The following is a 27,598-nucleotide window of genomic DNA, read 5'->3' on the forward strand; positions in this document are numbered from 1 at the left end:
TTGATTATTAATAACCAATTTAATTCAAAAGCTGCATCTCCTCTTTTCAATCAAGCAGTGGGCAGCTGGCCCGATCAATGCTGAGGACCAGGTATTTGGCAAAGACATCAGTGAAGATACTCAGCCAAGGGTCAACTCAGCCAGAGCAGTCAGCGCAGTCGAGTTCCCAGTTGATACAACAGTCTACGTGAAGGCAGCTAGGTCATTTCCATCTACAACTGCTCTTCTTTCAAGGGCCACATCCCACTCTGTTCCATGCCATAAACCTTACTCTGTGGGTGAGCGGCCACAAGAAAAGAGAGCCTGGTCAGAGGAGCGAAAAGGCAACGCACTGGCTTCACTCTTCTGCAGTGCCATCGATGATGTGCTTGAAGGAGAAGGGAGAAAATTTGTACCCAGCTCCCACGTAGAACTTGTTCTGGAACTCCACCCTGGGGAGGAGCAGAGAGGGGTGTCAGTGCTGCCTGCAAGCAGGACCTAGGGCCAGCCAAGAGGCCGAGGCGTGGTACCCACAGGAAAAGGGAGGCCTTGAGAGATGGTGGCCTCTGAGCCGGGAACGTAGGCTCCCTTCAGAGCCAGCAGTGAGACACAGGCAGCCCAGGTAGCTACCCAGCACACATCAGCTTTGACTTTCCATCAGACTGCCTGGAAATGGTCCTCACGAGGTCAGCCTGCAGGACCTTGCCTGCCCGCTGAACTGCTTCTAGCAGCTCCGAGAGCTGAGCGCCGGTTGCACGCCGGTGGGAGACAGACAGTTCCCCCTCCCTGCACCGTGACAAGCAAACTGCATCACGGTTTGCCCTGGCAGAGTTACTGCTTTGCGGTGGCGTGTTACGTGGTGAAAAAGGCCACACCTTGTGCGCTCAGGCAGGTTGCCAAGTTATGGTGGTGGTAAGGGTTGATTTGTTACCTTGGCCTTGATTTATACACCAGCCCGACGGTGTGTCCGCACCGCTGTCCCTGCCTGGACTGATGTCTAGTTAAGGCAGACATGAGCCAGCTTGAAACTGGTTTGCCACAAAGCCAAAACAGCCTGGAGCTCAACCTGGGCTAATGTGCTGACCCAGGTTTTCAGCAGGTTTTGGAGCCCTGGCTGAACTCTTGCTTCCGTAGGTAGCTGTCAGCTGTCTTTCTGATGGCAATCCTGTGTGGGATACACTGTCTGCAGTGTGGCTGTGGTGCCTTCCTGCAGGTCAAGGTGGCCTCGGTGTCTCTGCGTGGTTACCAGGGCAGAACGGCAGGTTGCCATGTGCCAGACGGGCCCACAGCCACCAAAGGCTCAGGAGGACAGGCTGGTTGCTCCAGGGAACAGTTCAGAGACGGAGCAGGGAGCTCTGACCTCCCTTTGGAGGAGTCTCCCTCGCTTCAAGGGGGACTGATGCCCTAACGCATAGGTCCCGGTGCAACATGTCTAACACTGGCCACCTGTTTCCACAGCCCGAGCCCTCTCAAACACTGCTCCAGGAAAAGCTCCAGAAGGCCACACCACCTACCAGTGCAGACGCAAGGCATGCAGAAAGGCTGAGAGTCCCTCCATGACAAGCAGGATGGCTACTGTCAGCACTGCAAATGCTGCGAAGATGATGAAGATGACAATGAGGCCCGCCCAGCCGCTGTTGTTGAACCCGTTGTGCATCACCATGGTCCAAAGGACCTCTGACAGTTCTGCAAAAGGAAATAAAGGAGAAGGAGTGCTGAGCAACAGCTGTGGACAGACACAGTGCGCAGTCTGGCAGCTCACCCAGCCACTTTTCCCAGTTAGTGGAGTTGGCCTAGGATAAAATGTACATGGCAGTAAAATGTACATGACACTAATCATATATGGCCATCCTGCCTCTTCATGATGGCTGGGGAAGGAAAGTGGATGCAGATGGTTTTCCATTGCTCCTCTTCACTGTGTTAGAAGTGGCATGGTGCTATTTTGGCTTGACTTTGCATCACAAGTCCATGGAAGCACACCCCCAAGACTGCTGTTACTCTGGCATGATATGGTTACCAGTTTGATTTGCACCTCTTTAACGTGGCAGATAGACAGTGTGTGGAGTCTTCTAGGACTGCCTGCTGCTAAATCCCAGTGACCACGACTGATTGACATAGTTGATGCACGTGTAGATTAGGTTACAAATTGTATTTATTGATTCTAGCTAAGACCCACAGGAGATCTGTAATTCACCTTTGTTCTCCAAACCACTTCTCTTAGGGTGTCATGGAGAAGCTGTGGTGGGAAAAAAGAGAGCAACTGGTTGGTTCCACCCAAGGCCAGCTGTTGTAGTGTTTCAGTTGCTTGCATGCTATAAAAGATTTTTTTTTTTCCTTGCACTGGTTTGTATCACCATACGCAAACTGGTATATCTGACAAGTCCTGTCAGCTCAATAACATATTCTGAACTTAACTACCCCAGTCACACAGAATACACTCAGGACTGATCAATTTTCCTCTTGTGATGCAGGCAAAGCAACGATTTAGGCCAGCTCTTCTCCATCCAGATGCTCTAGCCACCAGTTCAGCCTTCCATTTTGCCAGCCATTGGTCCTTAAGCCGTATTCGGATTCAGTGACCTGCTACTTTAGGTGACAACAGGTGCAAGGGATCCCTTGCAACCGCTGCTGTCTGGAAAAATGCTCCTGTCAGTGCCAGTTTGTAAGGCTGCAAAGGAGTATGGTGGTTTTCCAGGCAGAATTCTAACATAACACATAGGACTGCTTTTAGCTAAGCTTTTCAGCTGGTTTATTTTATTTTATTTAGATAACTGTCCTCCATGTAAAGCTAATGTGTATTAGCTTCCACTCATCTCCTACTAAGCTCATTTCTGTGCCAAGAAGTACAGCTCACCCCTGTCAATCCATGGCATACCCCACTTTTGTTTTCCTTTCTTGTGTGCCAAATTCTTTAGGGAAGGCACAACTCCTAGCCAGAGGCAGTACAGCAATATTAATAAAAAACACTTCAGAAAAATTAGAGTCGTTGAAAAGCTGAAGTTCCAGCCTGAGGCAATTCCTAGTATTTGAGCATTTGTTTTTATCTTAAATCAAGACAAAAGACATTGAAATGCTGTACATTTCTCACGGAAATGTTTCTCACTAAATGTTGTTGGGAAAAATCCCAGTGAAAACGACAAATTCCAGGAGTTCTTGAACCAAAACTTTTCTTTCTAGTCTGTTGAACCAAATCAAAGTAACTGTTGCAAGTCATTTTGACGTTCATCTGCATACCCTAAGGCTATAGCAAGTGTCTCTTGAGAAATGAAGCTATGGTTCCCATACTGCTTTTAGCTCTACGGGCTGGACTACCCATTTGGAGTGCACCTCCTGCCATGCCACACACCCTGAGGACTGTTCCAGAAGGGGGGCTACGGAGCAGCATGGGACAGGGGCCCCAGCCAGTAAATGCAGTCAGGAGCAGTCTTATATATAGCTGCCAGGGATCACAACTGAAAACTGAGATGGCCACCACGAAACGCTTGGATTGGTCTGACCTGAAGCAAAACGTTCTGAGGCATAAACGTCCTCAAGGAGAGCTTTGATTCCATGGAGAAATTCGGAGCACTGATCAAACACCAGCAGAAGCAGCGATCAGCATGGAGTGGCTGGTGAAGTAACTACCAGGTAACCAGTCACTCACGTGCATGGGCTAAGCTCAGTGCCCAGAGCCGCAAGTAGGACGCTGTGTTGGAGATGCACCCAAGGCAGTATTCAATGGTATGGATGGCTTGGTGGACAAATGTGTCTCCAAAATTGAACTGGAACAACATAAAACCGAATGCATTTCATTAGTTCTTAGTTCGGGGCTTCCTGGTTAACAGAGCAACGCTCCACCAAAGGCTCTTCATACTCCTCCCTTTTCCTTGATATGCTCTGAGCAACACACAGATAGTTCCCAGGTAAAAAGACTGTTTGAAAATTGTCAGTTTTCTATGATCTTCCCATACATTCTCCCCCAAGAAATAAAATTCCAGTGAAAACAAATGTCCAGGAACCAGCTCACATTCCACTCTTACAATTTCAAATCTGGAGTAAGATGGCAATACAACTGCCACTAATCTTTGTGATTTCTTGTAGAGACAGAAATTCTTATGTCAAACAAGGGGTTTCAGACTATCTGCCTATTGGCATAGGCGTTTTGGGTGGTATCACTGAATAAGCATACCTTCTAAGACGGCAAAGATTCCCCGTGACAGGGAACGGTCAGCCATATCCACACCCAATATTGTTGGTACTCCCAACTGCTACAAACAATTTTGTCACCTTTTTAACTGTGTTGCTGCATACTGCAGAACTGCACTGCCCTTGACAGTATCTGCCAAAGGAAGACTTCTCTCCCTAGCCAACACTGCAGGCTGCCAGATTTTCGATGCTCCTTTGCAATTTAAAGAAATGAAAACTCACTGTATCTTGGGGAAGGCTTGAACTTCTCTGGGTGCAATGTGGAAGTGCAACAACCCTCTCCAGGGAAATAAAAGCTTGAGGTTTGCAAAAGCTTGAGGTTTCTAAGAATGTCTGCCCTCACCAGGCAAAAGTAAAGAAAGCATTTTGAGGAAATCATTCTGTGAAAAATCAGAGGTTACTCTTTGGAAACACAAACTGTTGCAACAGTGTGTCTTGGTATCTTGTTAAAAAGAAGGGCAGGCGACTCTGCAAAAGCTTTCTGCTTGACTTTGTGTTTTCTACTTTTCGGTCTGTCTGAATAATTTTCTGCCCACATTTTCTTACCTCTTCATTATCATCCTCATGTCCTCCATGGCCACCACTGTGGTCTCCCTGGGAAGCTTGCTTGGAGTGATTGGTCTCTGGGACGTCTACCTCATTTTCCTCTCCAGAATTTCCTGAGATGGCTTCAGACCGAATCTTTCAGAAACGAATGTAATATGTCTTTTGTGTCATGCTACAGGTTGATACCAAAACGTAGCAGACCACAGCACAGAACTCTATCAATAACCTCATGATGGGTAACATATGAAAGACTGTATCGTGAACATGAGGACAGTTTCAACAATAGTCATTCATCATGGACCATGGAAGCTAAGTACTCCTGCCAGATGGCTAATCATACTTAAATATTTTCCACCCTAGAGCATTTTCCAGTGATTCCAGATAATTTGGAGCTAATTTCTAGTCTCACAATGCACCCTTTATGCCCACCATGAGAAGATCCATCACTTTTGGCAAATGAGAAAACTGAGGCACGTTAAAGCTGATGATCTCAATTAGGTGGGTGCAAATCAAAGGAATTAGCATCAAGTGAAAGGGAAATGGAGCCTGAAAGGATCAAGTGACTTGATGAAGGTCACACAGTTCTTGTACACGGACAGAAATACGATTTAGATCTCTTGATTCATTTTAAATTGACAAAAACCTCATGACAACCCTTCTTCTCTCCATGATCATTCTTTACAGAGCTTTTCTAGAGGCCTGAACAATGTGATCTGAGCCTCACTCCAGAAATGACAGGCATAAGAATAGTCCTATATTATATGCCTGTAACAGTCCTATTATACAGCCTAACCAAATACGGACCTCACAGCCTCTGTCAGGTTTTGTCCTGTCACTCTTTATAGGTTCCAGCAGGGTTTCATGGCCAGGGTCTCATGATAACATATTGTTTCCTACTGCAGCAGTAATCATTGTCACACCCACTTTATCTTTGCTTTACCTGAATGTCAGCATAGAGAACAGGCTTTGTTGCAAACATATAAATCTGGATAAATGTAAGATGTGACCAGGCGGCTAACATATGAAATTAGGAACAGAAACACAGGGGCATAATAGGAGATGGGGGAAATCTGTCAGATGTTACTAGCATAAAAGCAGGAGATGGAGTCAGCCATGTCAAGCTTTCATCCAAATCCCAGAAGAATGACAAAATAAGAAATTACAGTGTAGAGGCAGGGCTGCAAAGGTCTCCCAGGGAAGTGGCTTTCAGTTATAGGTCAGAAGTGGCTGGGTTGGAAAAGGTCACACAGCACAACCAGCATCTCTTTCTTCAAGTGGAAACATCTGTGCCCTATAAAAGGTACTCCAGGCACTAACTCTGACTACAGAGAGAAGTAAATCCTGACAGACAAGTAAAGTCCTGTTAGTGTAATAAAGGAGAGAATTAATGAACAATTGGGAAACTGCAGCTGCCGCAGTTACATGCTGAAGAGCTGGGCAAACCACAGAGCCCATGGGAATGAGGGCTCCGTTAATGTAACAGCAATCACTTAGGGAAGAAAGCACCGCTAGAAAGCAGGCAACAGCTTTTAAATCAAGCCTCTCCTCCAAGCAGTGTTGGTGTCTCCAAGGCCAGGAGGACTGCAGATGCCCTGTTCCTACAGAGCAGCCAACCAGCGGCTAGTGACTGTGGACTGGCAACTGAAGTCTGTGCCTTGCCTTGGCTTGGCTTTACCATCACTTCAGTCTTCCTAAACCCTCTCTGGTTCTGTATACGACACTTGAAGTTAAGTGTCAGCTTAACTCCTCTCCCAACAAAGAGGGTATGGCCTTGTGAGCAAAGCTTCTGCTTCCCATTTTTATGGCTCAGCCAAACGGCCATACGCATGCTCCCGGCGCGCGTGCTCTAAAGCACAGTTTGAAATCACCGAAGAAATTCTGAGATCAGAGAAAAGCAGAATTAGATCACTGCAAACAGTTTCTGCGATCTGTCTCCTCAGCTTTCCCTTTGCTGTACTGAGCCCCCCTTGCCTGATCCACATCCCTTACCATGCGCTGCGCTTTCTGGTGGTTGGCTCGGAGAATGAAAGGTTTAATCAGGAGCATCCAGGGAACAGCGATCAGAGCAAATATGACCAAGAAACTCTGCACTTCTTTCTAAAAGACAAAAGAAGAAGAGCAAAAAATTACTTTACTTCCTTCAGCCAACTACATTTATGGTTAGTATGCTTCTATAAAATGGCATTTTTTTAATACAATAGATGTAGTCCCTGTATCGGTTGAGCCTCCTCTGCTTGTAAGGACATGAAAATAGATGTGTACTGCTTCAGTGCTCCAGAGAACACTGCCAGCTAGAGATGGTTGGAGATGAATGGCTTTCCTGTTGGAAAGGGTTAATTTGCCAAAGCCCAGTGTTACTGACTGGAACCTGGCTCTCCAGCGTCCCGGGGTGAATGTCCTAACTGCTGGGTGAGCCAGTCTGCCTCGCCTTGATCAACGTAGAAATGCTGCAGTAAGAGCCAAGTCGTTCAGGTCTTCCCTGGAAAGCAGGGAATCCAGGATTTGCTCAGCACTTACGATTCCGGAAGGGGACTGAATCCCATAGCTTAGGTTTGATAACACATTAACCCCACAATACCAGGTACTCTTGTTGCAGTAAGCCACCCATATGGCTGTCCTACCAGAACTATTTGCATTTTCAGAAATACAAAATAAAACTTAAAAAAAAAAAAAAAAAATTCAAAGAAAACCCCAAACTACTTTTTCCATTTTTTTAAAGCTGTCTCAGATCTCTGATCACCTTATGGCTGGTCTCATACAATCTTTGCACTCAGGCTACCCAGGTGGATGGCAGAGACAGTTACTGGTGCAGTAGGATAGGAATATGAGAAAAAAATTACCATCTTGGAAAGGCTTACAAAGCAAAATATTGTCTAAAGACTTTTTGAAGGCTGGGAAAATTGTCTTTTCCCAAACTCCCCTGCAACCTTAATGCAGTTACTTGGAACTGATCAGGGGTCTCTGCTAACTCTGACTCACCAACAGCCCTCCAACTGAGCTCATGTAGAAGTGCCAGAGCATACAGCTGTATAGATACAGATGCACACATGTGGCTGGAGCCAGCATTTGGCTGCAGATTCTTCACTGATGCTGCTGATGTAAAATCAAGCAAGGAAAAAAAAAAAAAAAACAAAAAAAAACCCCCATGTTCTGAGCAAATTAATAGAGATTACTTTAAAAGAAGTTTTCTTGTAGGGGATATTTTTTTTGCTTTTGGTGTTTTTTAAAGTGAACTCCCCAAAGGAGATACTTCTGACAAAAAGCTGCCAGAAAATCCCCTAGATACTTCTATTTTTTTAGCTGAAAATATAAAGTTTTGAAGTTTTACAAAGAAGAAATAAGAAATTATCAAGAAAAGGGGAGTCTTGCTTCGTCTCTAGCATCGTGCCCAGACCTCAGGGTAGCACATCTGCAATACCCAGCTCTGCATCTCCAATCACCCTGCTTTCCTTTTTTTCTCCAAAAGCATCTTAACTTGCATCATCATTCTTGCAAGGATGACACTAAGAATGAGGTTTCCTCTGCACCAGTGGTTGATAGCTTCTCTGTCCTACCTGTCTGCCAGGCCAGCGCGGATACCAGAAGAACAAACTTCGCTTATGTGACTGGCAATTGTGACTGAGTTTCCGAGCCACTTCCCCATCCTTATGCCCACTCTCCACAACCTCCACTGCAAATCAAAACCCAGCTACAGCGCGTCCAAGCTGCTTGAGCCATACCTGGTGCAGATATAATGGAGCATTTGAAGCATCGCCGTAATTGAAGAGAAACATATTGATGAAGTGGATGAGGATGCTTGGTGCACTCTGGGATGAGTGGACATCAAAATGGCACCATTTGAAAATAATCATGAAGACCAGGTAGCCAAAAAGAGAGACAATAAAAATCATCTCTGGAATGAACTGAAGGATAATGTTTATGTATTTCTTGAAGTAGCTGGAAAGAATCAGGAAAGATAACTACAATTAATACAATAGGTATTAATACAAAGTTGCATCCAAGTATGGCAGTACTGTACACTACTTAGTCTTTGGAAAATAACATAAGAAACATACAACTATCACTAGCCAAGAAAGAAGTCTATAATTGCACTCTGTATCAATGAAAGTAATTTAAATGTAAAAGCTTTGTCATCCTGATTCTCTTCAGGTTTTTGTACTTGACCCACCAGTATCTCAGCAGCTCAAAAGATTACTACATTGAAATGAAAGCCAATTTTCAAAAAAAAAAAGGCTAATTTACGAAGTTAAGCATTCTACACTGAGGAAGGTGAGAGCCAGGTGTAAAATCAGTTCTGTAGGTGCAGTCCTCCTCTCTGCCATCTGCAAACACTTTTCGCCCTTGAAGGTCACGACACACCTTCCAGCTTTGGAGAGCCTCTCAAGACAGTAGTTTCAGCCTCTTCACTCTCACGCTATTTCTTATTTTTTGTTGCAAAACACAGAGGCAGAGGTATAGACATACACACCCACAGATCCTGACCAAAAGCCCACTAATTCAGGTGGAATGGATGCACGGACACTGCGAAAGATTTCTGTGTGTTTTGTATTAGACCAAAAGAGCTTGTCTTTCAAGACAAAAGTTATCAATAGTGGAAAGTGATATATATTTTTAATTTAGTATACTTCAGCATTTCTGAAGAATCAAGAATGTGAAAAAGAGAGTTTATCCAAGAGAATATCTGCAATGTGATGGCCATCGTTCCGGCCTTTGGACTCAGCACTCTGTAACAACACTGGTGCGAATCTGTCAGTGTACGGGGCATTTCTACTCTCCCTAGGGAAAGGGCAAAATTCAAGTCACTGATTTGAGATACGAGCTTTCTCTGAATGAAGAACACTAATTCAGTGATGAGGACTTGTGTGCGGCAGAAACGGGCTGGGTGGGACAAACTTACATGTGGTTGAAGAGACTGAGTATCACCCCAAAAATCATGTGCACAATCCCTATGACGACCGACATCTTCATTTTGTAGGAGTTCAGGAAAGTCAGTTTATTCGATGCAACATTCCAGATCTTTGGGGAAAGGAGCAGAGAGAGACAGAAGAACAAGATTTTCAGGTGTTTGATCAATAACAGATTTGTGGAAGTTGTCTCTTCGACACCAACAATTTACTCCTACCAGCTGTGTTAAGAAGACAACAAGTGACAGAAATCTAGATGTTCCTTATAACACTTTCCACTCTGGCAAGCTTCTCATCTAAAAGGTATAACGTATTATCCTCATTTAACAGAGGGAGTAACAGGGATTCAAAATGATTCAGTGACTTTGCTTCAGTCCTCCAGAAACTGATTCAAAGGCTGGGAGCAGAACCTGGATCTTTTCAGCGTCATTCCTTGCCCCTAAGGCAAGTCATCTCCTTTAGCAGAGGTGGAAAAACATGAGAAAGTTCCTCTTGCTGTTACGGAAATTTGTTCTACCTTCACCAGAGAGGTACCGAGGGCAGAGCATGTTCAAACTTTTTGTTTGAACAAAAAAGCCAGCTCGTTCCAGCTCTTTGGCCATGGAGATCAGATTATCTCCTGCCTTTCTGCAGTAGCTTCTCAGCTGTGTCAGGACAGTAACCATATGCCTCTTCTCAGTCCTGCCTTTTTTATGCTACAGAGCTCTGGAGTCCCTTCTCCTTTCTTCTAAAACTTCCTAGACCCCAAAGTCTTCTGACCCCAATGATGGTAAGCAGATACCTCTTTTCAGATATTAAGTATAGTACCTGCACAGAAAGGAAGGAAAAGAGGATTATTTGGAAGGCAAAACATTAGCTCATGTGACTTTGTCCGACATGCTTTGCCTCTTCGATGGCTATGGAAGAGACTGCCTAGCTTCCTCAGCTCAGGGTGACTCTTCCCTTTCCAAGATACGCCTCAGCCATCCTGCCAGGACTTGCAAAATGCAAAGAAGCATCCATCCTTCTGGGCAGATGACATGGATGACTTCCACGGAGAGGGCCACACAGGGGTGGTGCTTTCCAGTCCAGCCCTTCCCTGTCGGCACTTGTTCCTCCCTCCCAGACACGGGACCCAGCCTCTCGAGCAGGCAGCAGCCAGGGTGGAAGGGGAGCTAGCCTAGGTTAACCTAAATTATGGATATTTCGGGACAACATACAGAAAAACTCAGCTTCCTCTGTTGTGACTTCCTAAACTGGAACTGCCTGGGCAGAGCTTTAGAGCTGGCTTTGTGAAAAACTTGCTACAAGGTCAATGTCTGCAAACCAAGGGAAGACAGTGTTTCTTTGTGTGACCAACTAAAATGAGAGCGCATCCAGCAGAACAGAAGTTAATTGACTGATGTGAAGATTGAAACATGAATGTTTGGCGTTAACAACGGCATTTGAATATGTGATAAAGAAAGAACGGCAAGAGTAGGGAAATGGGACACAGAGAAGAAAATGTGGATCCATTAACTAATACTGGCACTTACTTCACACTTCATGCGATAAATACACCGCACAGAAATCAGGATTTTGCCCTCAAACTTGTGATGTGGCTCTGGAATGTGTTAAGTACTCAAGTAAGGAAACTGAGTCCAGCAGCCTGGGGACAGAGCAGAGACTGCAGCACAAGACCGCTCTACAGTGAAATCAAAGTTCCTTCCTGCTTACCATTTTGCTGCTGCCTGTGCAAAACTGTCAGCAATCTATATCCTTGATTGCTAAAGAAAAACATCACAACGACTACGTAAAGGACAGGCAAAGAGCAAGAAGTGAAGAGCACAGCTTCATGAGAGAGAGGAAGGAGTTAGTGATCTCCCTGATATGTAGAAAGAGTATTGAAAAACAAATTATCTTAGAGCAATTTAATTTAATTACCGGATCTATTCCAAATGGATATGGATTTCCAGAGTAGACTCCTGGGACTGCTGGATCCAGCTGCAGCACCGTATTGTCCAGAAGCATATCCTTACTACAAGAGAAAAGTGAAATGGCCTTTTCAGCTTAATCTCACCGTGTAAGCCTATGGTACATTTATGTGAGATGTGCTGAGGACTACCACATGCTATCTGTCACCAAACCCAGCCTTTCTGCAAACTGTTATCCTGGGAGTGTGTGTGTGTGTGTGTGTGTGTGTGTGTGTGTGTGTGTGTGTGTAAACGGGTCCTACACAATGACAGTCTCCATCACACTGATAATCCTCTACGCATCAGTCCTGGACACCTGCAGATTTTTATGCACATCAGTGCCTGAACAAACAGGCGTGTTCCCGGAGACTCTACATTTCCATTTCAATAGTGAGTTCGTCTGTGTGTGTCAGACAAAACCTCTGATTCATTCATGATTGCATCCACAGCAGGGAGTTCTTCGCTTCCCCACACAGGCAGTCACTGTGTCTTTCTTCCAAAGCCTACGTGTTCCATTTCACTTGTTTCCCACATTTCGCCACTTACTTCCAAGTGTTATTTTTGAACATGGGGATGATATGCCAGGAAGAGCCAAAGATGTTGAACGATTTGGAGAAGCAGTCATTGTAGATGAAGCCAGTGTACATAGAGAATATGCCCATGAGCAGGATCAGGTAGCGCCCACTGAAAAAGGTATTCCAGATCTGCGGTGGGAGAAAGCAGTGCCAGTGACCAAAGTACTTGCAGTCCCATCAAACAGTGGCCCTCGGCCAACAGGAGACATGACTGTACTAATCTACGTATATACAATTATTCATAGGAAACTCTGGGTCCCTGGGGCCTGTCCAGGTCTCTGTGTAGAAGGAGGCAGAATTACTTGCCAAGTCTCTGCCTTACGGGCATCTTCGAAGGATCTACACTCAGCCTTTGGGAGACTGGATGCCCCCGTTATCAAATGGGAACGATGAGCCTTTGCCTATGCCCGTAGGGTGCACCACTTCCCTGGTACTCACCTCATTAGTGCTTTTCTGGGCCAGAAGGCTCTTCTCGTTAATGACCATCCAGAGTGCAAAGCCCAGCATGACAGCACCATGGCCACAATCCCCAAACATCACCGCGAACAAGAAGGGGAAGGTAATGATAGTGTATGGAGCTGCAGGAAGTAAAGGACGAGAAGCTCAGCTCCTCCTAAACAAAAAGGCCTCAGCAGAGAAGCAACCGGCCCCAGCAGCCCATTCCTCACAGCTGCTGCCCTAAAAGGCCTCCTCAATCCCTCTCCCACTCACCAGGCAGTCAGCTCTAGCGCAGAACTAGCTTTATCATCAGAAAGATTGTCCAGTTTTATGACCTGCATCTTCCTTGCAATTTTAGCCTTCATTTGTTGTCTCACCATAATAAACACCATGCAGAGACAACTTCATTCTCTTTTGCAACAGGCTAACGTACTTGAAGCTTATCATCATGTTTCTCAGCCTTCTCACCTTCAACAGTCTGAGTTCATCTGATCCTCTCCCGTGGCCCCCCATTTGTAGGTTTCTGTTCATTATCAGCGGTCTCTGAGATTCTCTACCATTGTTTCACACTTTTCTCAGGTCCTTTTGACCTTTTTTTGTCTCAGCACGATGAGCTCAACTTATATTTGCCTTGGGATCTTAGGCCTTTCCCTCAGAGCTGCTACCTCACCATTAGTTCCTCATCCCATATTTGTGTAGTTCATTATTCCCGTTACAATCAACCACTGAAGACCAACAACCAAATTCTTTGCCTGAAAAAACCCATGCCTATGCACTAAGCTATCAGTTTTTACAAGCAGAAAATATGGTTCAGATTTCTCAGTCAGGAATGAATGCACATTTTGGGATAGCGATGGAGCTCAAAGGCTTTACTTTGGCTCTACCAAGCCAGGTGCAGGGACCTGAGCATCTCTCACCCGGGTTCATCTCCCTGTAGTTGCCCACACCATACGCATCCACGATGTTCTGAAATCCAGCTGTGAACTTGTTGGTCCTGTTGAAGGTGGGTGGTGCCATCCTGGTGTGTACGGCGGTAAGGATCGGGGTGATAGTAGAGCCACTGCGCTCCTGCAAATCCCAGAGACAAGGACAGACACAGTCAGGGTGGCTAGCAGGGAAAAATTGATCCCACAGCACTACGGTCTGTGTCCAGACATGCACGGGTGGTAACGTGAAAGCTGGGCTCAAGAGTGTTATATCTCAACCTTTCTTCTAATATCCAGATTTTTCCATTTTCTCTGCTATTGATTTGTTCAGTTGCTATTGATTTGTTCAGGGAAAGTTGCCAGCACTGCTGGCTCGTGGGTGGATGATGAACATGCAACGATTTAATGCTGACCTTAAAACTCCCTGAGGCCAAGCCATCGTGTGGCAACCTCAACTTTAATTAAAACAGAAAAGGGAGCCCAGCATTACAGTAGCAGACAAAAGTCTGAACATATCTCAACATATAAACGATGCAGCTTGGGCTTCACGGACCCAGAACGTTGGTCTCTTACCATTCCCTGATGGAGAGCTCTTTTTATCCGGCCAGCATCAGCCACTGGGAACCAGATCTCTGCAATGACGCACTGCTGGGTGACGTCGATGTTACAGCAATTCAGGATGTGGTAGATGGCCTTGGTTTTCCTCACCTTGATCCCCCAGGACCGCAGGTTGGCTGCGGCCTCATGCAGCAGGCGCTGGCGGTGGGACTCGGTTTGGGTTATCACCTGCCAGCACAGCACAGACAGCGCTCGAGGTAGGAAGGGATGGGTGGGACAGAGTCATGGAAAGGGAGCAAATCGTATGAATGTGGGGAGCGTCCTGGGGGGCGGTGTGTGCAGGTCTGGGCGCAGGGTTAAATGTCGGAGTAAAGAGATTGGTGACTTGTACTGCTATAACAGCAGTCTTGGCTTTCCCTTGCTAGCGCCCGAATAGTTCCTCAGTAAAGAAAACCTAATTTAAATATAAAAGAAATCTTTGGAGTCCTCTCTGAGCCTAGTATAGTTGTACTACAGTTCTGACTGAAAAACTTGGATTGCTGCTGAGGGCAACTGTGTTGGAAGAGCTAGATGAAACCATTTTGGACAATGTGCAATTTGGTTACAATACCCGTAGCCTGCTGATGACCTTGGATTCCACCCTGTAGCCTCATATCATAAGGTCTAAACCTATGGCCAACAGCAGAAAGTGGGTTTTGAGCCCTTTGCATGGGAAGCTGTCCCCCAGTACCTCCTGGGGGGTGTAAATGGGCAGAGCAGAGCATGAGCACCGGCCTCTGCAACCAGTGGGGGACTTTATCCCCAGCCCCCAGCTCTGCACAGCCAGCTCCCCAAACACGCCTGGGATCTGGCCGTGGCCACAGGGTTTTATAATCGGGCCAAACGTCTGGGCAAGTCCCACTTGCAGGGTTCAGATCCCAGTAAAGCCATTGCCACTTACTGTGTTTAAATCCTCGATCCTTGTGTTGACTCCATCAAGCATTTCTCGGCGCTCGGTGGCAGACTCCGGGCAGGGATAGACTGTGGCACGAAATCTAGCCTCAGCAAGAGAGAAGGGAGAAACACCATTTACTTGACTGAATTTTTCTTCCTCTGGAGTCTTCTCTGCTCAGAGGTGGGGAAACTGGACTTTATTCCTCACCCAGTAGTATACTCTTCTTACATACTACAAAGTTGTGCCCGGCCTCCCAGAAAGATCCAAAAAAAGTACATTTATCTCTTCATGAGAAAAAGGATCCCTTTGCCTGTCCTAGCTGAAAAAGCCCCCTCCCTGCCTCAGGTGCTACAAGGTACATGGTATTGCACAGTGGTCAGCGCTAACGTAGAGGCTCCTCCCTTCTGCCCCACAAGCTGCGTGAACTGCAAAAAAAACACCAAAACACACACACACACCCCACTCCCAGTAGCCAACAGATGACCCTCTTGCACCGAGGGTGGGTGTCCCTGTGCTACCCTCTCGCAGTCACCGGGAGACGGCACCAGCAAGCACCCTTCCCGCCTGCGGGCTGTGTGGTCAAAGAACCCTGGAAAAAAAAACCCAAAAGCCTGTATTTCCCGGCTAAAACAAAAAGAGGATGACCATCTCTATGGCCGGCTCTTGGCTTCTGGTCCGTCTGTTTGGCTAGCCAGCTTGGGGAGCAAGGGGAGGACGGGGGAAGGTTTTTAAAACGCCCGAGGGTGCGATCTGTTATGTCAGCTTAGCAGTGGCCAGACCAGTATAAACGCTTACCCCCCGACGCTGTATTTGGGAGATTCGGCTGGCTTGTTTAGCGTGGTGTGATAAGGACTAACGTGGGCTTCTGGTGTGGGAGCGAAGGTCTCCTCCCCGTGCAAGTGTTGCATCCTGCTTCACCTCCAGTGCCGCTGCAAGCCAGGCCAGCCTGCAGGTGCTGACACCAGCGCGGCACACTGCGGTGCCCCGAAGCCACGACACGAACCCGAAGCAGCCGGTTAGAAAGCAGGAGGTTACACCCGTGTCTCTGAAAAGCGTACAGCTGCCCGTCCTGCCTCCAAAACCAGTCCCAGAGCACAGCCGGTGCGAAGGGCAGGCACAAGGAGACCCCGCTGGGACCTGGCGGATCGCCGGCTGGGCTGCTGCAAGGCTCTGCACCCACGGGCCTTAACTGAGCGGAGGTGCTGCAGCAACTAAAAGAGCAGAGATCCTTCCATTTTTTCCTACTCAGTTTGTTCAGTGGCAATTAGTGCTTGTGCCAGCCCTGCCACTCCAATATTAAGTGATCCCTTAATATTGCCCCGACACGTCTGCAGGGAGAGCTCGCTCCTCCTTACAAGGGTGGAGATCTGCCCACTTAAGGCAACGCATTTCCACCATCCTGCAGTAGAGTTGCACTGAGTTAGCGTTGCCGAAGGGCTGCCTTTCTGCACGTGAGGTGAATTAAAAGAAGACGTAACAGGGTCATGGGGGTCTATCCCCGTTTAAGAGGCAAAAGTGTGCATGCTCTGGGTACAGATAAGCATCATGTTCTGGCTTTGTCTGAGCACAGAATATATCATCACCTGCTCTCCAGAATCAGTTCCAGCACACACGCAAGCGAGGACAGTTGCAAATTGAACAAAACACACTGCAGTTTCCTAAAGATCAGCCCGGAGCTGTGTGTAATGACAGCACGCAAGCTAAACTTCCCTTTCCAAAATTGAATCTCTCCTCACTCAACACCTGGTATTCGTTTCCAAAGGTTATTCACCCTTCCTAATTATTTCCATCTTCTTATTCTTCGCAGCTCTTAGTTCATCTCTAATATGGATTTTTAATCAAACTTGAAAGCTTATTCCTCCATGCTGTACAGTTCCCCCGTTTCCAATAACGTTATTGCAGCAGTGTTGCTTTGATCTTTTAACAGCCATTTTGCATACTGAGTATCAGCCTTGCCCTAATGGCACAGACATCTCTGACAGCTCCAGGAGAACTCAGCAGGGAATCCTTACATTGATAAACCCAGTTTAGTATTCACATTAGCACTGAGGCAGCTGCGAGAAAAGGAGGAAAAGAAAAATTCTTACATTTTCCTCCTCCCTGCTCCCTCTACACCTTTCACTAATAAATTTGTGCACGGACTTAATGCTCATGAAATTGGCAGACTGATGTTACCAATTAGAGTCAAGCAGGGACTACAAGCGTAACCTGAGGCACATTGCTCTGCAAACAAATCTTAGCCTGCCTTGCAGGAAACTGGCTTACACCAGTCCCATGATTTTTGCAGGATATTTACTTGTCATGAATGATGACTTTGTGCAAAGCAGAAATGTCCTGCTGGGGCTGGGATGACACTGCCATCTGCTTTAGGTAAAGTTAACCCTGCCTTAAAGATGGACCAGACCAAAACGTCTTGGCCTGTGTACCAGGGATGGCTGATGGCCCACAGAGCACAAAAGGGGAGTCACGGGATTAATACATTCAAAAAACTGCCAGTCAGCAAGACATCCGTATACGTATGCATATTAACAAGCAAAAAATTTGAAAGGGAGGAAGAAAAGACAGAAAGGATGATTTCAAGTGTAGCCTGATTAGCTGGCAGTAAACAAAACCCAGTGCACTAGCACTGCAAAGGGCACCCTGTGACTTGGCGTAGGCAGGTATTTTTTCCTTCAGCTACAAGAGGCTGAGAGAAACCTGTCTAAATTCCTTTCTATGAACCTACCACCACATCCATGCCACTAGCTCACAGCTTTGCACATCACGGCCCACCCTGCAGAGATCTGCTTACACTTCCAGTGCTGCCTGGCCCTATGCTCCCAGCTGCTCCCCGCTGCGGAAGGTCGTGCCTCTGTTTTGGATGGTCCTGGGTTCAATCAATAATTCAAATGCTGGCAGGCATCGCATTAGCTGATCTTTTATTCCCACCCCAGAAAAAAAAAAAAAAGAAATAAAAATTGGGCTTTTGACTGCAGGGAATTTAAAATGCTGCAGGGAAAAAAAAAAAAAAAATCCTCCAAAATGAAGCATGTGCAACACTCTGCGGGCAGCCCCAGCCAGCTCTAAATTTACTCCTGACAACTGTAAGGCCTTCGGCACAGGGGCAAATGTAACGGGAAGCGCTCACCACCAGCAAGTGCCCATGAGTGCAGAAGGGGAGAAGGGTACAGAACAGCATCTGAAAAGCCGGCAAAGAAATGGGACGTGAGCAGGAAATTGTAAATCCAGAAAGAGACTGAGACTCGCTGAAAGCTGAAAGGCCCCTGGCAGCATCAGACTGATCCTGCACAGTGGCAATGACAAAACTCCCTCCGTGTCTGAGGTTCAGAATCAGCGATCAGTGCCGGAGAGCCAGGAGTCTGCCCCGGCTGTCCGGGCGCCTGCGGCTGCTTTAGAGAGAGAGATGCCCACCTCGGGAGCGTTGAGCCGCGCTCAGCATGAGCCTTGCCCTCCCCTTGCTCCAGGAGGCATCTTGGAGGGCCCCCACTTCGAATGCAGGAACTGCTAATAGTCCCCAGGGGTCTGTCGCTTCATGGGAATGCAGTCAGTTCTCCCAGCTGGATGAACTGATCTTCCTGCTTTTATTCGGATTAAAGGCAGGAGGTAAGGAAAGACCCGGCCTGAGTGCAGGTGTCGGGTAAGAGGGGCTGCTCGCCCCCTCCCTGTGACCTCCTGCAGCCTGCAGGCTCTTGGCTCGCCCCTGAAATGGATTCGGTGACAGCAGACAGATCCCCTCCTCAAATCTGATTTACACCGCAACAAAGCCCGTTGGTCATCAGCGTTATGAAAGAGTAACAAAATATTCAACCTGAATTATCTTTTCAAGATGCTTAACAGGGCGGAAACAAGTCAGGTTGTATGAAGCTTTCATTTCTCTCCTGGGCCCTGTCTCTGATTACACAGAAATTGCTCAAAGGCCTTGGGAAAGGGTTGAATAAACTACAGCATCATCTTTTTTATGATGAAATGCAGGAAGGCTTGAGAGCAGGTCGGGGATTACCATGTTCCCAGTGCCCAAATGAGGGCTCCTGATTCTCAAGGGAAAGATACTGAACATTTCTTAAAACCCACTCTCCTTTAAGACATCCCAAATTAAAAACCCAGCAACTGAAGCTCCCAAGATCTTTAAGTCACTTTGGAAACTTTAGGACCTCAATTTCCAAGTGCCAAGGTGATGGATATCTTTCATGGTTAGGAGCAACAGAGCCGAGGAGCGGAAAGGAGCTCGGTGGCAGAGCTGACAGCCGGAGAGCTGGAGATCTAATCTCCAGCTCCAAATTCAGCCAGCCTGGGCTGACAGGCAAACACCTCCGTGGGAGTCACTGTGGCTTGCCCGCAGGCCTGCCTTACCCGTCACAAATCTTCTTGATTTTTTGTTTCAGCTGCTCTCCTTGATAGAATATAATGAACACGTTCTTCTTCACCTCTTCTCTCTGCAACACAATCCAAGCAGAATTTAATGTACCCAGAGTAAAGAGCTCATGTGGAAAAGGTGGTGGGGTTTTTCTTCGGCAGCCTCCCAGCTGAGCTGTTCTCCTTCCCCAGCCCCAGTTTTCCAGCAGCGGTGTTTTCCCTAGATGTTGCTTCAGGGACCGGGCACGGGCAGCAGCTCTGGGCTACGGGGCAAGGAGCAATGTGGAGTGGAGAGGAGGGGGACTGGAGGTCTGCCGCGGCATGGGGCTCACCCCAGAGACACCAGAGTGGAATCAAACCCTCCGTGGCCAGCCCCGGGTGAGGAGAGCCGAAGCCCACCTCCCCAGTGGTCCTCCTAACACAGCCACCCTGCGAGGGCTCACGTCCATCTTAGCCAGAAAGGAAGAAGCAGCTACCTCCATAACAGCAAAAGGGAAAAGCAACATCAAAAAAAAAAAACAAAAAACCTTCTCCCATCCTCAAATGTTCCCGCCTTTTGTTCTACAGGCTGCCCCCAGCCAGGGCTGCAGCATGGCCAGGTCATGCCGTGCGCGAGGAGCCGCGCGAGGCAAAACCAGGTTGGTACCTACTGTCACAGGGTCTTCCAGGGGGGTGTCCATCTCGGTGTACCTCAGGTAGATGTTTCCCCTGCAGGCTCGCCACAGTAAACGCTCAAAGGCTATCATCCTTTCCCTCTTTATTACCCCTGCTGTGAATCTGAGCAGAGTGAAAAGGTAAGTTACAATCCCATTCTAAGTCTCTTAGGACCTGTAACACGCATGATTTTACCATCTCTTGTTTTCTAGTCCGTGATGGCCAGGGCTCTTCTGCTGCTGTGGGCACTTCTAGGAAAGATCTCCTTGCTCAAGCCTGGCTCTTCTCTCAATGTACTGATTTTATTCTGTTGTTCTTTCTTTAAAAGATTCTAAGTCCTCTCCAGATCAACAGGAAAAGGAGAAGGGACAATTCTGGCTAGACATGGGGGAACGGAGAGATGCTTAGAGTCACATGAACAGAGAGTGCCTGAATGACAGAGTTTCTCTGTAGAAATTTTAAAGTGGTGGTTTATCTTTGCTACCTCCTGTTTTCCTTTTCCCAGACAGCCCCAGACTGCACCTTTGAAGTGCAGCATGATGCGCTGGTATACACCCACCAGGGCAGGCCCTCTGCAGGCATGTGCTTTGCCCAGAAAAGAGCTGAACAGGATTTCAGAAATACCAGCATGAGCAGCTAAAAACACCAGCCTGGAAGAACACCGTCAACGAGTTTCACCACACCTAGGTGACGCTGACACAAGGGAAAGCTGTTTGAGTCTATTTTGTCCGCTGAATTACCATCACCAATACGCACAGTGGTGTTTCTACTCCCCCAGCTCTCACCCTCTGTGCCACTTCCTATTGCAGTCAAAGCCCAGGACAAGAAATTCCATGGCTTTTTGCTGTGGTTAGACACCCATGCCAGAGGACCGGGATGGCAGCCAGCTGCCCAAGTCCAGAAGCCACAGGTGAGATGCTGTAAGATAACAATTTTCAGTCAATACCTACTAAGGGGTCACTGGAATTGGTGTGGCCTGGAAGTAAAAGTCCATTAGTCCCACTGACCCATAACCTGAGCATAGTTTTGACGACAACTTCAGAGGCCAGTCACTCTTCTGTCTCTGTTAAACAGCTATGCTGAAGAGGCCAGTGAGCAACGTCTGCTACGTAGCTGAAGGAAGCGTACGAGTGCCACAGCTACAGCAGTGCAGGAGGGAAGCCTGGCCAAGCTGGGGCCATCACCAATACACACCCCAGTTTGGCAGCTGCAGCGGCAGGAGTGCTTCTCAGCTCCAGCAGTCCAGATGTGTCTTCACTGAAGAAATCATCGGGCAGATTAGTTTCTGCCTGGAAAACGTTAGTGTTAAAAAAGTATTCAGCATTTGCCAGTTTGAAAACTATTTTCAGCTTTTTCTCCTGACATTTTTTTCCCCCTCAAAAGTAGCTTTCCAAAGAGATTTAGACCAAAGGGGAAAAAAAAAAAAATAAAAGAAGAAAAAAGGTAAACAATATCTTAGCAACTGAAAAGCATACATGCCATTTCCAAAGAGATCTGGGCATCAACTTCTTGAGCCCCATTGACTCAGAGCAAAACAGACTCCGAAGTGACCGAGGTGCTTTTGCAAACATCTTACTGACTTGTGGTAAATACTGCTGGGCCAGTACCAGCAACACACATCAAATGAAAATATCAATATTTTTAGGAACCTTCCACACCTCTGTCAGAAGAGCAGAGGCTTCTCACCTCAAAGAAGTCCTGGGTTTTCTTCAGCAGATGTTTTAGTTCTGTCAGTTCAAGGAAGTTCTGCTTCAGCGTTTGCTGGTTCTGGTTGGCTTCCAGCAACTCAGCTTCAAGTTTCTCCAGCACCGTCTGTTTGGGGTCCAAGCACATCCAGAAAAACTCTGAAGCAGACCAGTGGCACTTTACCAAATCTCAAACAATAGACGGCTGGTTTTTTAAAGGGGGAACACAGAAACATTCAACGGACGCTTCAGTGAACTCCGAGTTTGCAGGAAGATAGTCATCAACGCCAATGCCTCATCTTCCCATTGTCACAAGCCCCACTGGGTGCTCCGTCCTCTTCTGGCATGAGAGTTCTGACTCGCCCGGCCAAAGCACAGGCAGGTAAGTGGGTGTGTGATGGAGGGGTCTCATCCTGCCTTGGCCCCTCCGTGCTTCCCGCAGGACATCCCAGGCCCCGGGTAGACTGGCTGTCAGCCTACTGACTGCAAAAGCAGCCTACAACATGGCCTGTAGCTTAGGTTCAGTAGCCATAGGCCAAAAAAATAAGTGAGGATGTGAGTCCAGGAACACACCAGGCAACCACCTTGCTCATGAAGCTGAAGCTTTTGGAAAGCACCATTTTTCTTCCTGGTTACCTAGGTGTGCAGCATTTTAAAATTACCCTGTCGGTAGGCTTAGCATCTATCTGGGCTGGAATAAAGCACCCCTTGCACATCCAAAAGCAAGGCACAGATATTTGTGTCAGGCCTCAGTATTACCATATCACAGCCATACTCCCACCAGAACAGACAGCCCTGGGGTTTTTATGCAGTGAAGCTGGCTCTAACATCAGCTCTCCTGGTGAACCACCAAAACTCTTCTTATTCTCTCCCACAGCATGACGGGGGCATTCTGTGACAGTGAGCCCTTTCTGTTTGCGTGTGGGAGCAGAGGGATGGTTCACGGGGGGTGGTGAAAAGCCTAGGCTCCTTTAGGAACCTGCCGTAAGACCAGCTTTAACCCAAGTGCTGGGGCAGTGACTCGGGGAGCACCTCCACGGGCAGGGAGAGCTGTGCCAGCCCCAGCTTCTGGGTCCTTCCTTGCAGGGGAGGGCTGTATGGAGCACATCGCACAGACATCCCAGCGCACGTCCCCTTCTCTCTCTCCTTGGCCCACTCCCAATTCTGTACCTCCATATCAATCATTTCCCGAGGCAGGGGCGTCTCTGGGTACTTTTCTGGTTTGACTGTCTCGACATTGTCTTCCATCTCATTTTCCAGGAAACCTGCAAAGAAAGGACACAGAAGTCTCCATGCAGGGTCAGCCCTGCTCCATCATCGTGGTCACCAGCTGCCGCTAAAAAAAAAAAACCCAAACCAACCCCTGCAAGCTCAGGTTTCACTCCTCTGCTCTAGCACCTGCAAGTGCTGTCACAGTGGCTGTGGTGGGCACCAGTGTCGCGGTGGTGGGAGTGCAGAGCCCACGGGACACACGTCCAGGGGACGGCAGGTGCCCCAAGCTCTGCTGCTTGGGTTTTAAGGATTTGTCCCCAGGCTGAAGCCCTTGGCCACAGGGAGCACGTGCAAACAGCTGGTGTAAGAGCCAGGTTATCTGGATTAGCCTCCTGCCCAGCTCCAGTTTTATCTTGTGATTTTATATAAGCTAATTAACCTCCTTTCAGTTCGGTTAACCATTTCCAAAACAGGGGCAACAATTTATTGCCCATATGGGGGTGAAGTGGTAATTAGCTGATGCATGCAAAACATTTCCAGGGGCTCAGATGAAAACATCACCCTTTTGCCACTAATTCCGGCCCACAGTGTGAGAGCACTTAACAAAGAAATAAATCCCACACCACCAGCTGGCAGAAAGCCATCTGACAAGCATTTACTTACGCAGGATCCTCTCCAAGGATTCGCACCTTCTCACTTCATTCACAAACTTTCTCTGGAAGCTGTTGACGTTCACGTTTAGCTAAAAGCAGGAGGGAAAACAAGCCTGGGGCGGGAGGCGGCACACCGCCGCGCTTATTTTTAACCTCAGCAGAGCACGAACAACTTTGGTGCGGACGGCCAACGCCGCTGCATCTTGCAGGCTGCTATGGCAGGGCAACACCGTGGGTTTCCCCGCGGCCAAGGACATCGTGGCCCTCTACTAGGCTGGTTTCCACCCAGCCTTGCTGTGACAGCAGGAGTCACGGCTGGGCTCTCGTGGAGAGACCCCCTGTTTTCTGGCGGTGGAAGGAATCGTCCTGTCCTAGGGCTGTGCAGAGGGTGTGCAGAGTCCTGGCTGGGGACCCAGGGGTGGGTCGGGTCTCAGCACGGGGACCAGCTTTCAGCTCGGCTTCGTCAAGTCCTGCTCTGGCCATGGGCTCGTTGGCCGCCCTGTGGGTGCCCCTTCCCCGGGTGCTCCGAGGGAAGGTCAAGGCGCGCCCCGGGGCGCGTCTCCCGCAGCTCAGCATAGCGGGCACTACTCACATCTCTGAACTGGACCAGACCCAGCTCCCCCAGCTCAGCCACGCAGCAGTAGGCAGCCTCAACCTGCAGGAAGAGCTGCATCAGGCTCATCTCCTCGCTCCGGAAGACCGAGGCCATCTCGCCTGCCTTCCTCCGACCTGGGCGTCCGCGGGGGCCTTCCACACTCTTCCTCGCCCAGGGAGGTGCCAAGCGCTGCAGGAACGTTGGGATCACTGAGTCAGAGTGCTGGAAGCTAACCCAGGGCTGCCCGCCACGTCCTTTGAAGGGTTTCTTCACCCCTTAAAAGCCTCCTTGAACCCCCACAAGGCGTCATCCCACCCGAGCAGTGATAGATGCTACGGGGTGTGTGTGACACGGGGGGGAGAGGGGAGCCACTGCTCCCCTAGGGCAGGCGATGAGCAAATACCTGCCCTGTCCTCTGCTGGACCAAAGACACTTCAGACCACTGTGCTCAGGCCTTTCTTTGGATTTTGGATGCTGAGGTTGCAAAGGACTCAATTTCTCTTTGTCTTCCACACCACAGAGAAGAAAAATCATTAATTTCCCCTTGTAATTAGACGGGTGAAAGAGACCTGGCTGGTTTTTATCACTTTTCATCGGTAGTGTGAGCACAACATTGCAAACACATCTGCTGCATGTTTTCTGGGGATAGGGAGAAGATGAGAATATTTTATTTAAATTATAACAAACCTGAGGATTTAAAAAAGCATTTTCTCCCCATAAAGGACTCTTTTCAAAATGAGATACGTGAAATATCACGCATTTCACAGAAGTCCCTTTTGTCTATATGCTGCTTATTATTTACTTTGAGTAACCTGAACATACAAATTGCCTTTAGTTGTTAGTGCACAAAATTAACTGATTGGCATGCACAAACACAGTAATTTTTCTTTCTCAGAGAAAAACATGCAAGTAGACACACTTCCTGCATGCATTTAATTTTGTATCCAGCCCACATTTTATAAATAGCAAAACAAAATCTCTTTAGAACCTCACTTCTACTTGTTGGCAGGGATGAGAAGTCAATTGTCCTTAACCCTCCCTCTCTCCACGAACCTTGTCTTGCAAGACTTTTAAACATGTGGATTCTAATAATTTCCTTTATAACATATGAAAGACTTCTTAAATGGGAAGCACTTTGCAAGATATTAAAGGCTCATTTAACAGGAGCACCACAGACACAAGTCTGCATTTGCTCAATTGTCCTCTGAGTTTTCCTTGTCTTACTCTCTGTACCTATTTACTAACTGGTTTAAGATGTTGAAAATATAATATATGATAACTAATAGCTTGTTAAAAAGCCCCATGTCATGTGCCAGCTCCAGTGGGTTGAGTAAGAATATAATCTTTGAAGTTGGTTGGGTTTTTTTTTAGCAAACTATATTTTTCACAGGAAAAAAATATAAAATCTGCAAGAGACTCCCTCTACTCATGCAAGAAAGTAAAAAAATTCCCTACTCTGATTTTCAAAAAGTTTAAAAGATCATCAAAATGTCCCATCCTTAGTCTGAAAAGTGTGAAGAGACTGTAATTTAAAGCTGTTTGTATTTCTAAACTTTCAGTTAATTCCATAAAAAAATGTTAAAACCTTTTAATTAAAAGAACAAAACTCAGATTAAATAATCAGAAATATCTTAGCTAAACTGCTTCAAACCATCCAAACCCAGGCTTTTACTTTTCCTCAACAACCAGTCAGCGAAAAGCCCCGAAGGCTCACTTTCATCCTGATTAGGAATGAGAGAAAAATGAAAAAGAAAATGAGCAACCCCTTTCCAGCCAGGCAACCCTTCCCAGCTCCGCTCGGAGGAAGGCAGAGTGCTCGCCCTTCGTCCAGCCCTGCAGAGCCAGAGCCTTGCCCACGGGCGATGCTGCCAGCCATGCCCCTAGCACCCCCTCGCCGCCCCCACCCCATTTCTATTTTTTTTTTTTTTTGCTTTGCAAAAGAACGGTTAATTGAGGAAGCACTCCCCCTTCCCCCGATTGCTATTTTCCCGCAGCGTCGCGCCGCATTAAAACACAATAAAACACGGGGGGGTGGGGGGGGTTTGGGAGGGGGTGAACCGGGGTGCTGGGAGCTGCTTTGGAGAAGGGTCGCTGGGCTTTACCTGGCAGGTGCCGCGCTCCCTTCCAGCAGCCCGTCTCCCCGGGGAAGGGGCGAGCTCTCCCCCCGGCTGCCGGCTGTCCCGTCGGGCGACGACAGCGGGGCCGAGCTTTGGCAACTGCCCTGCCTCGCACGGGGCGCAGCAAACTTTTTCTTTGGAGGTCAGAACTGGTCCGGACCAGAGGAGGGAAAGCCTTCCTCTCGTGAGACAGCTCCCACCCCCGGGCGGTGTGGACCCAGAGCTTTCTGGCTCGGTCGCAACGGCAAAACGCGAGCCGTGTTTGTGGCAGCGGGCGGCTTGTTGAGGCGAATAACAGGTGGGGGGCACGCCGGCCCACACCGCCCCGGCCACCCAGAAACGAGCGAGAACCTTTGGGACCTGCCGCCCGCGGAGAGCCATAAACCCACCCAAACTCATTGGGATGGAGGGTCAGCCGCCGGGGAGGTGGGAAACTCCCGCGCTGGTTTTCCCTTGCTGAGGGCAGCCTGCGAACGGACGGGGGGGACGAATGATTTTCCTGCAGCGGGGGGCCGGGCAGAGCTACAGGGACAAGAGAGGGCTGGGAGGGCAGGGGCTCCGTCAGCGCCGCGCAGCCGGCCAGGGAACTTGATCCTCACCCCTTGAAACAGCAAATGCTGGCGGGGGGGGGACAGTGGCTTTAGAGGCTTTCTCTCACTAAAGCAAGGGCTCCAGAGAGAACTAAAACCGACGGCTTAGCTCCCACCATGCTCAGGGGAGGCAGGGTTTCATCCTCTAAAATAAAGCTGGCTGCCTCGCCATTAAATCTGCCACACGTTAAGTTTTACCTCAAAAGAAGAGTTGATGAAAATGCATGGCTGTATGTAAATCGTAAAGTACCTCTTAAAGAAATGCTTTCTCAGACCTGTTTTTTTTTTTTTTTTTGCGGAGGTACCCAGCAACCCTGAGCCAACAAACCGAAGGGTAGGGCTTGTCCGGGGGAACCACGCGGGCAGGTGAGTCAGCAGGGAGCTTCCCAGCACTGAGGTTTTTCCCCTCAAACGCAACCAAGAGCGGCCCCGCTTCGTGAGGTCAGCCAGTGCGGGAGGGCTCCCGCCGCTTTCTGAAATCCAGCCGCCCCAAGCTGCGCAACCCAAAAAAGGAGTCATTAAAAATGATAAGGTAATTTCGACGGGTAGGCCTAAAACGTTCATTTTGTTCAGCCGCTGCCCGGCTGAGCCGGCCGCAGGGCTCCCTGGCCTCCCACCTGCTTCGGCTGCACCGCCGTGGCCAGCCCTGCTCCCCCCGTCCGTGCTACCAAAGAAAGGGAGTACAGGCTGATGAAAGTCGGCACTTTCTGATGGGAAATTGGAAATTCTCTTGGTAAGGCAGAAGTGAAGTCCTTGCCCTTGA

At 48.1% G+C, this 27,598-nt stretch overlaps 1 protein-coding gene across 1 annotated transcript; it reads right to left on the bottom strand.

The window, feature by feature from the left end:
• Positions 1-26,313, bottom strand: ATP6V0A4 (ATPase H+ transporting V0 subunit a4). Its single transcript, XM_042795324.1, has 21 exons — positions 26,231-26,313; positions 24,126-24,317; positions 23,544-23,622; positions 22,839-22,933; positions 21,670-21,795; positions 21,178-21,272; positions 19,980-20,106; positions 19,327-19,409; positions 14,983-15,076; positions 14,058-14,270; positions 13,476-13,626; positions 12,559-12,698; positions 12,092-12,249; positions 11,517-11,610; positions 9,608-9,726; positions 8,430-8,646; positions 6,700-6,807; positions 4,711-4,845; positions 3,623-3,740; positions 1,494-1,665; positions 1-431 (listed from the first exon to the last, which is right to left on the bottom strand). The coding sequence occupies exons 2-21, from the start codon at positions 24,240-24,242 to the stop codon at positions 338-340; spliced, it is 2,535 nt and encodes an 844-aa protein (XP_042651258.1). The 5' UTR covers positions 24,243-24,317; positions 26,231-26,313; the 3' UTR covers positions 1-337.
• Positions 26,314-27,598: the final 1,285 nt, after the last annotated feature.

This window comes from Tyto alba, unplaced genomic scaffold (assembly GCF_018691265.1).
Source record: "Tyto alba isolate M040663 unplaced genomic scaffold, T.alba_DEE_v4.0 Super-Scaffold_21, whole genome shotgun sequence".
In the NCBI taxonomy this organism is placed as follows: domain Eukaryota; kingdom Metazoa; phylum Chordata; class Aves; order Strigiformes; family Tytonidae; genus Tyto; species Tyto alba.

Coding starts and splice junctions, on each gene's coding strand:
- ATP6V0A4 (XM_042795324.1), bottom strand. CDS start 24,242: ATGGCCTCGGTCTTCCGGAGCGAGGAGATGAGCCTGATGCAGCTCTTC. Junction 23,623..24,125: donor GTCTGGTCCAGTTCAGAGAT/GTGAGTAGTGCC, acceptor TCCTGCTTTTAG/CTAAACGTGAACGTCAACAG. Junction 13,627..14,057: donor GAGCTCTCCATCAGGGAATG/GTAAGAGACCAA, acceptor TGGGATTTGCAG/GAGCGCAGTGGCTCTACTAT.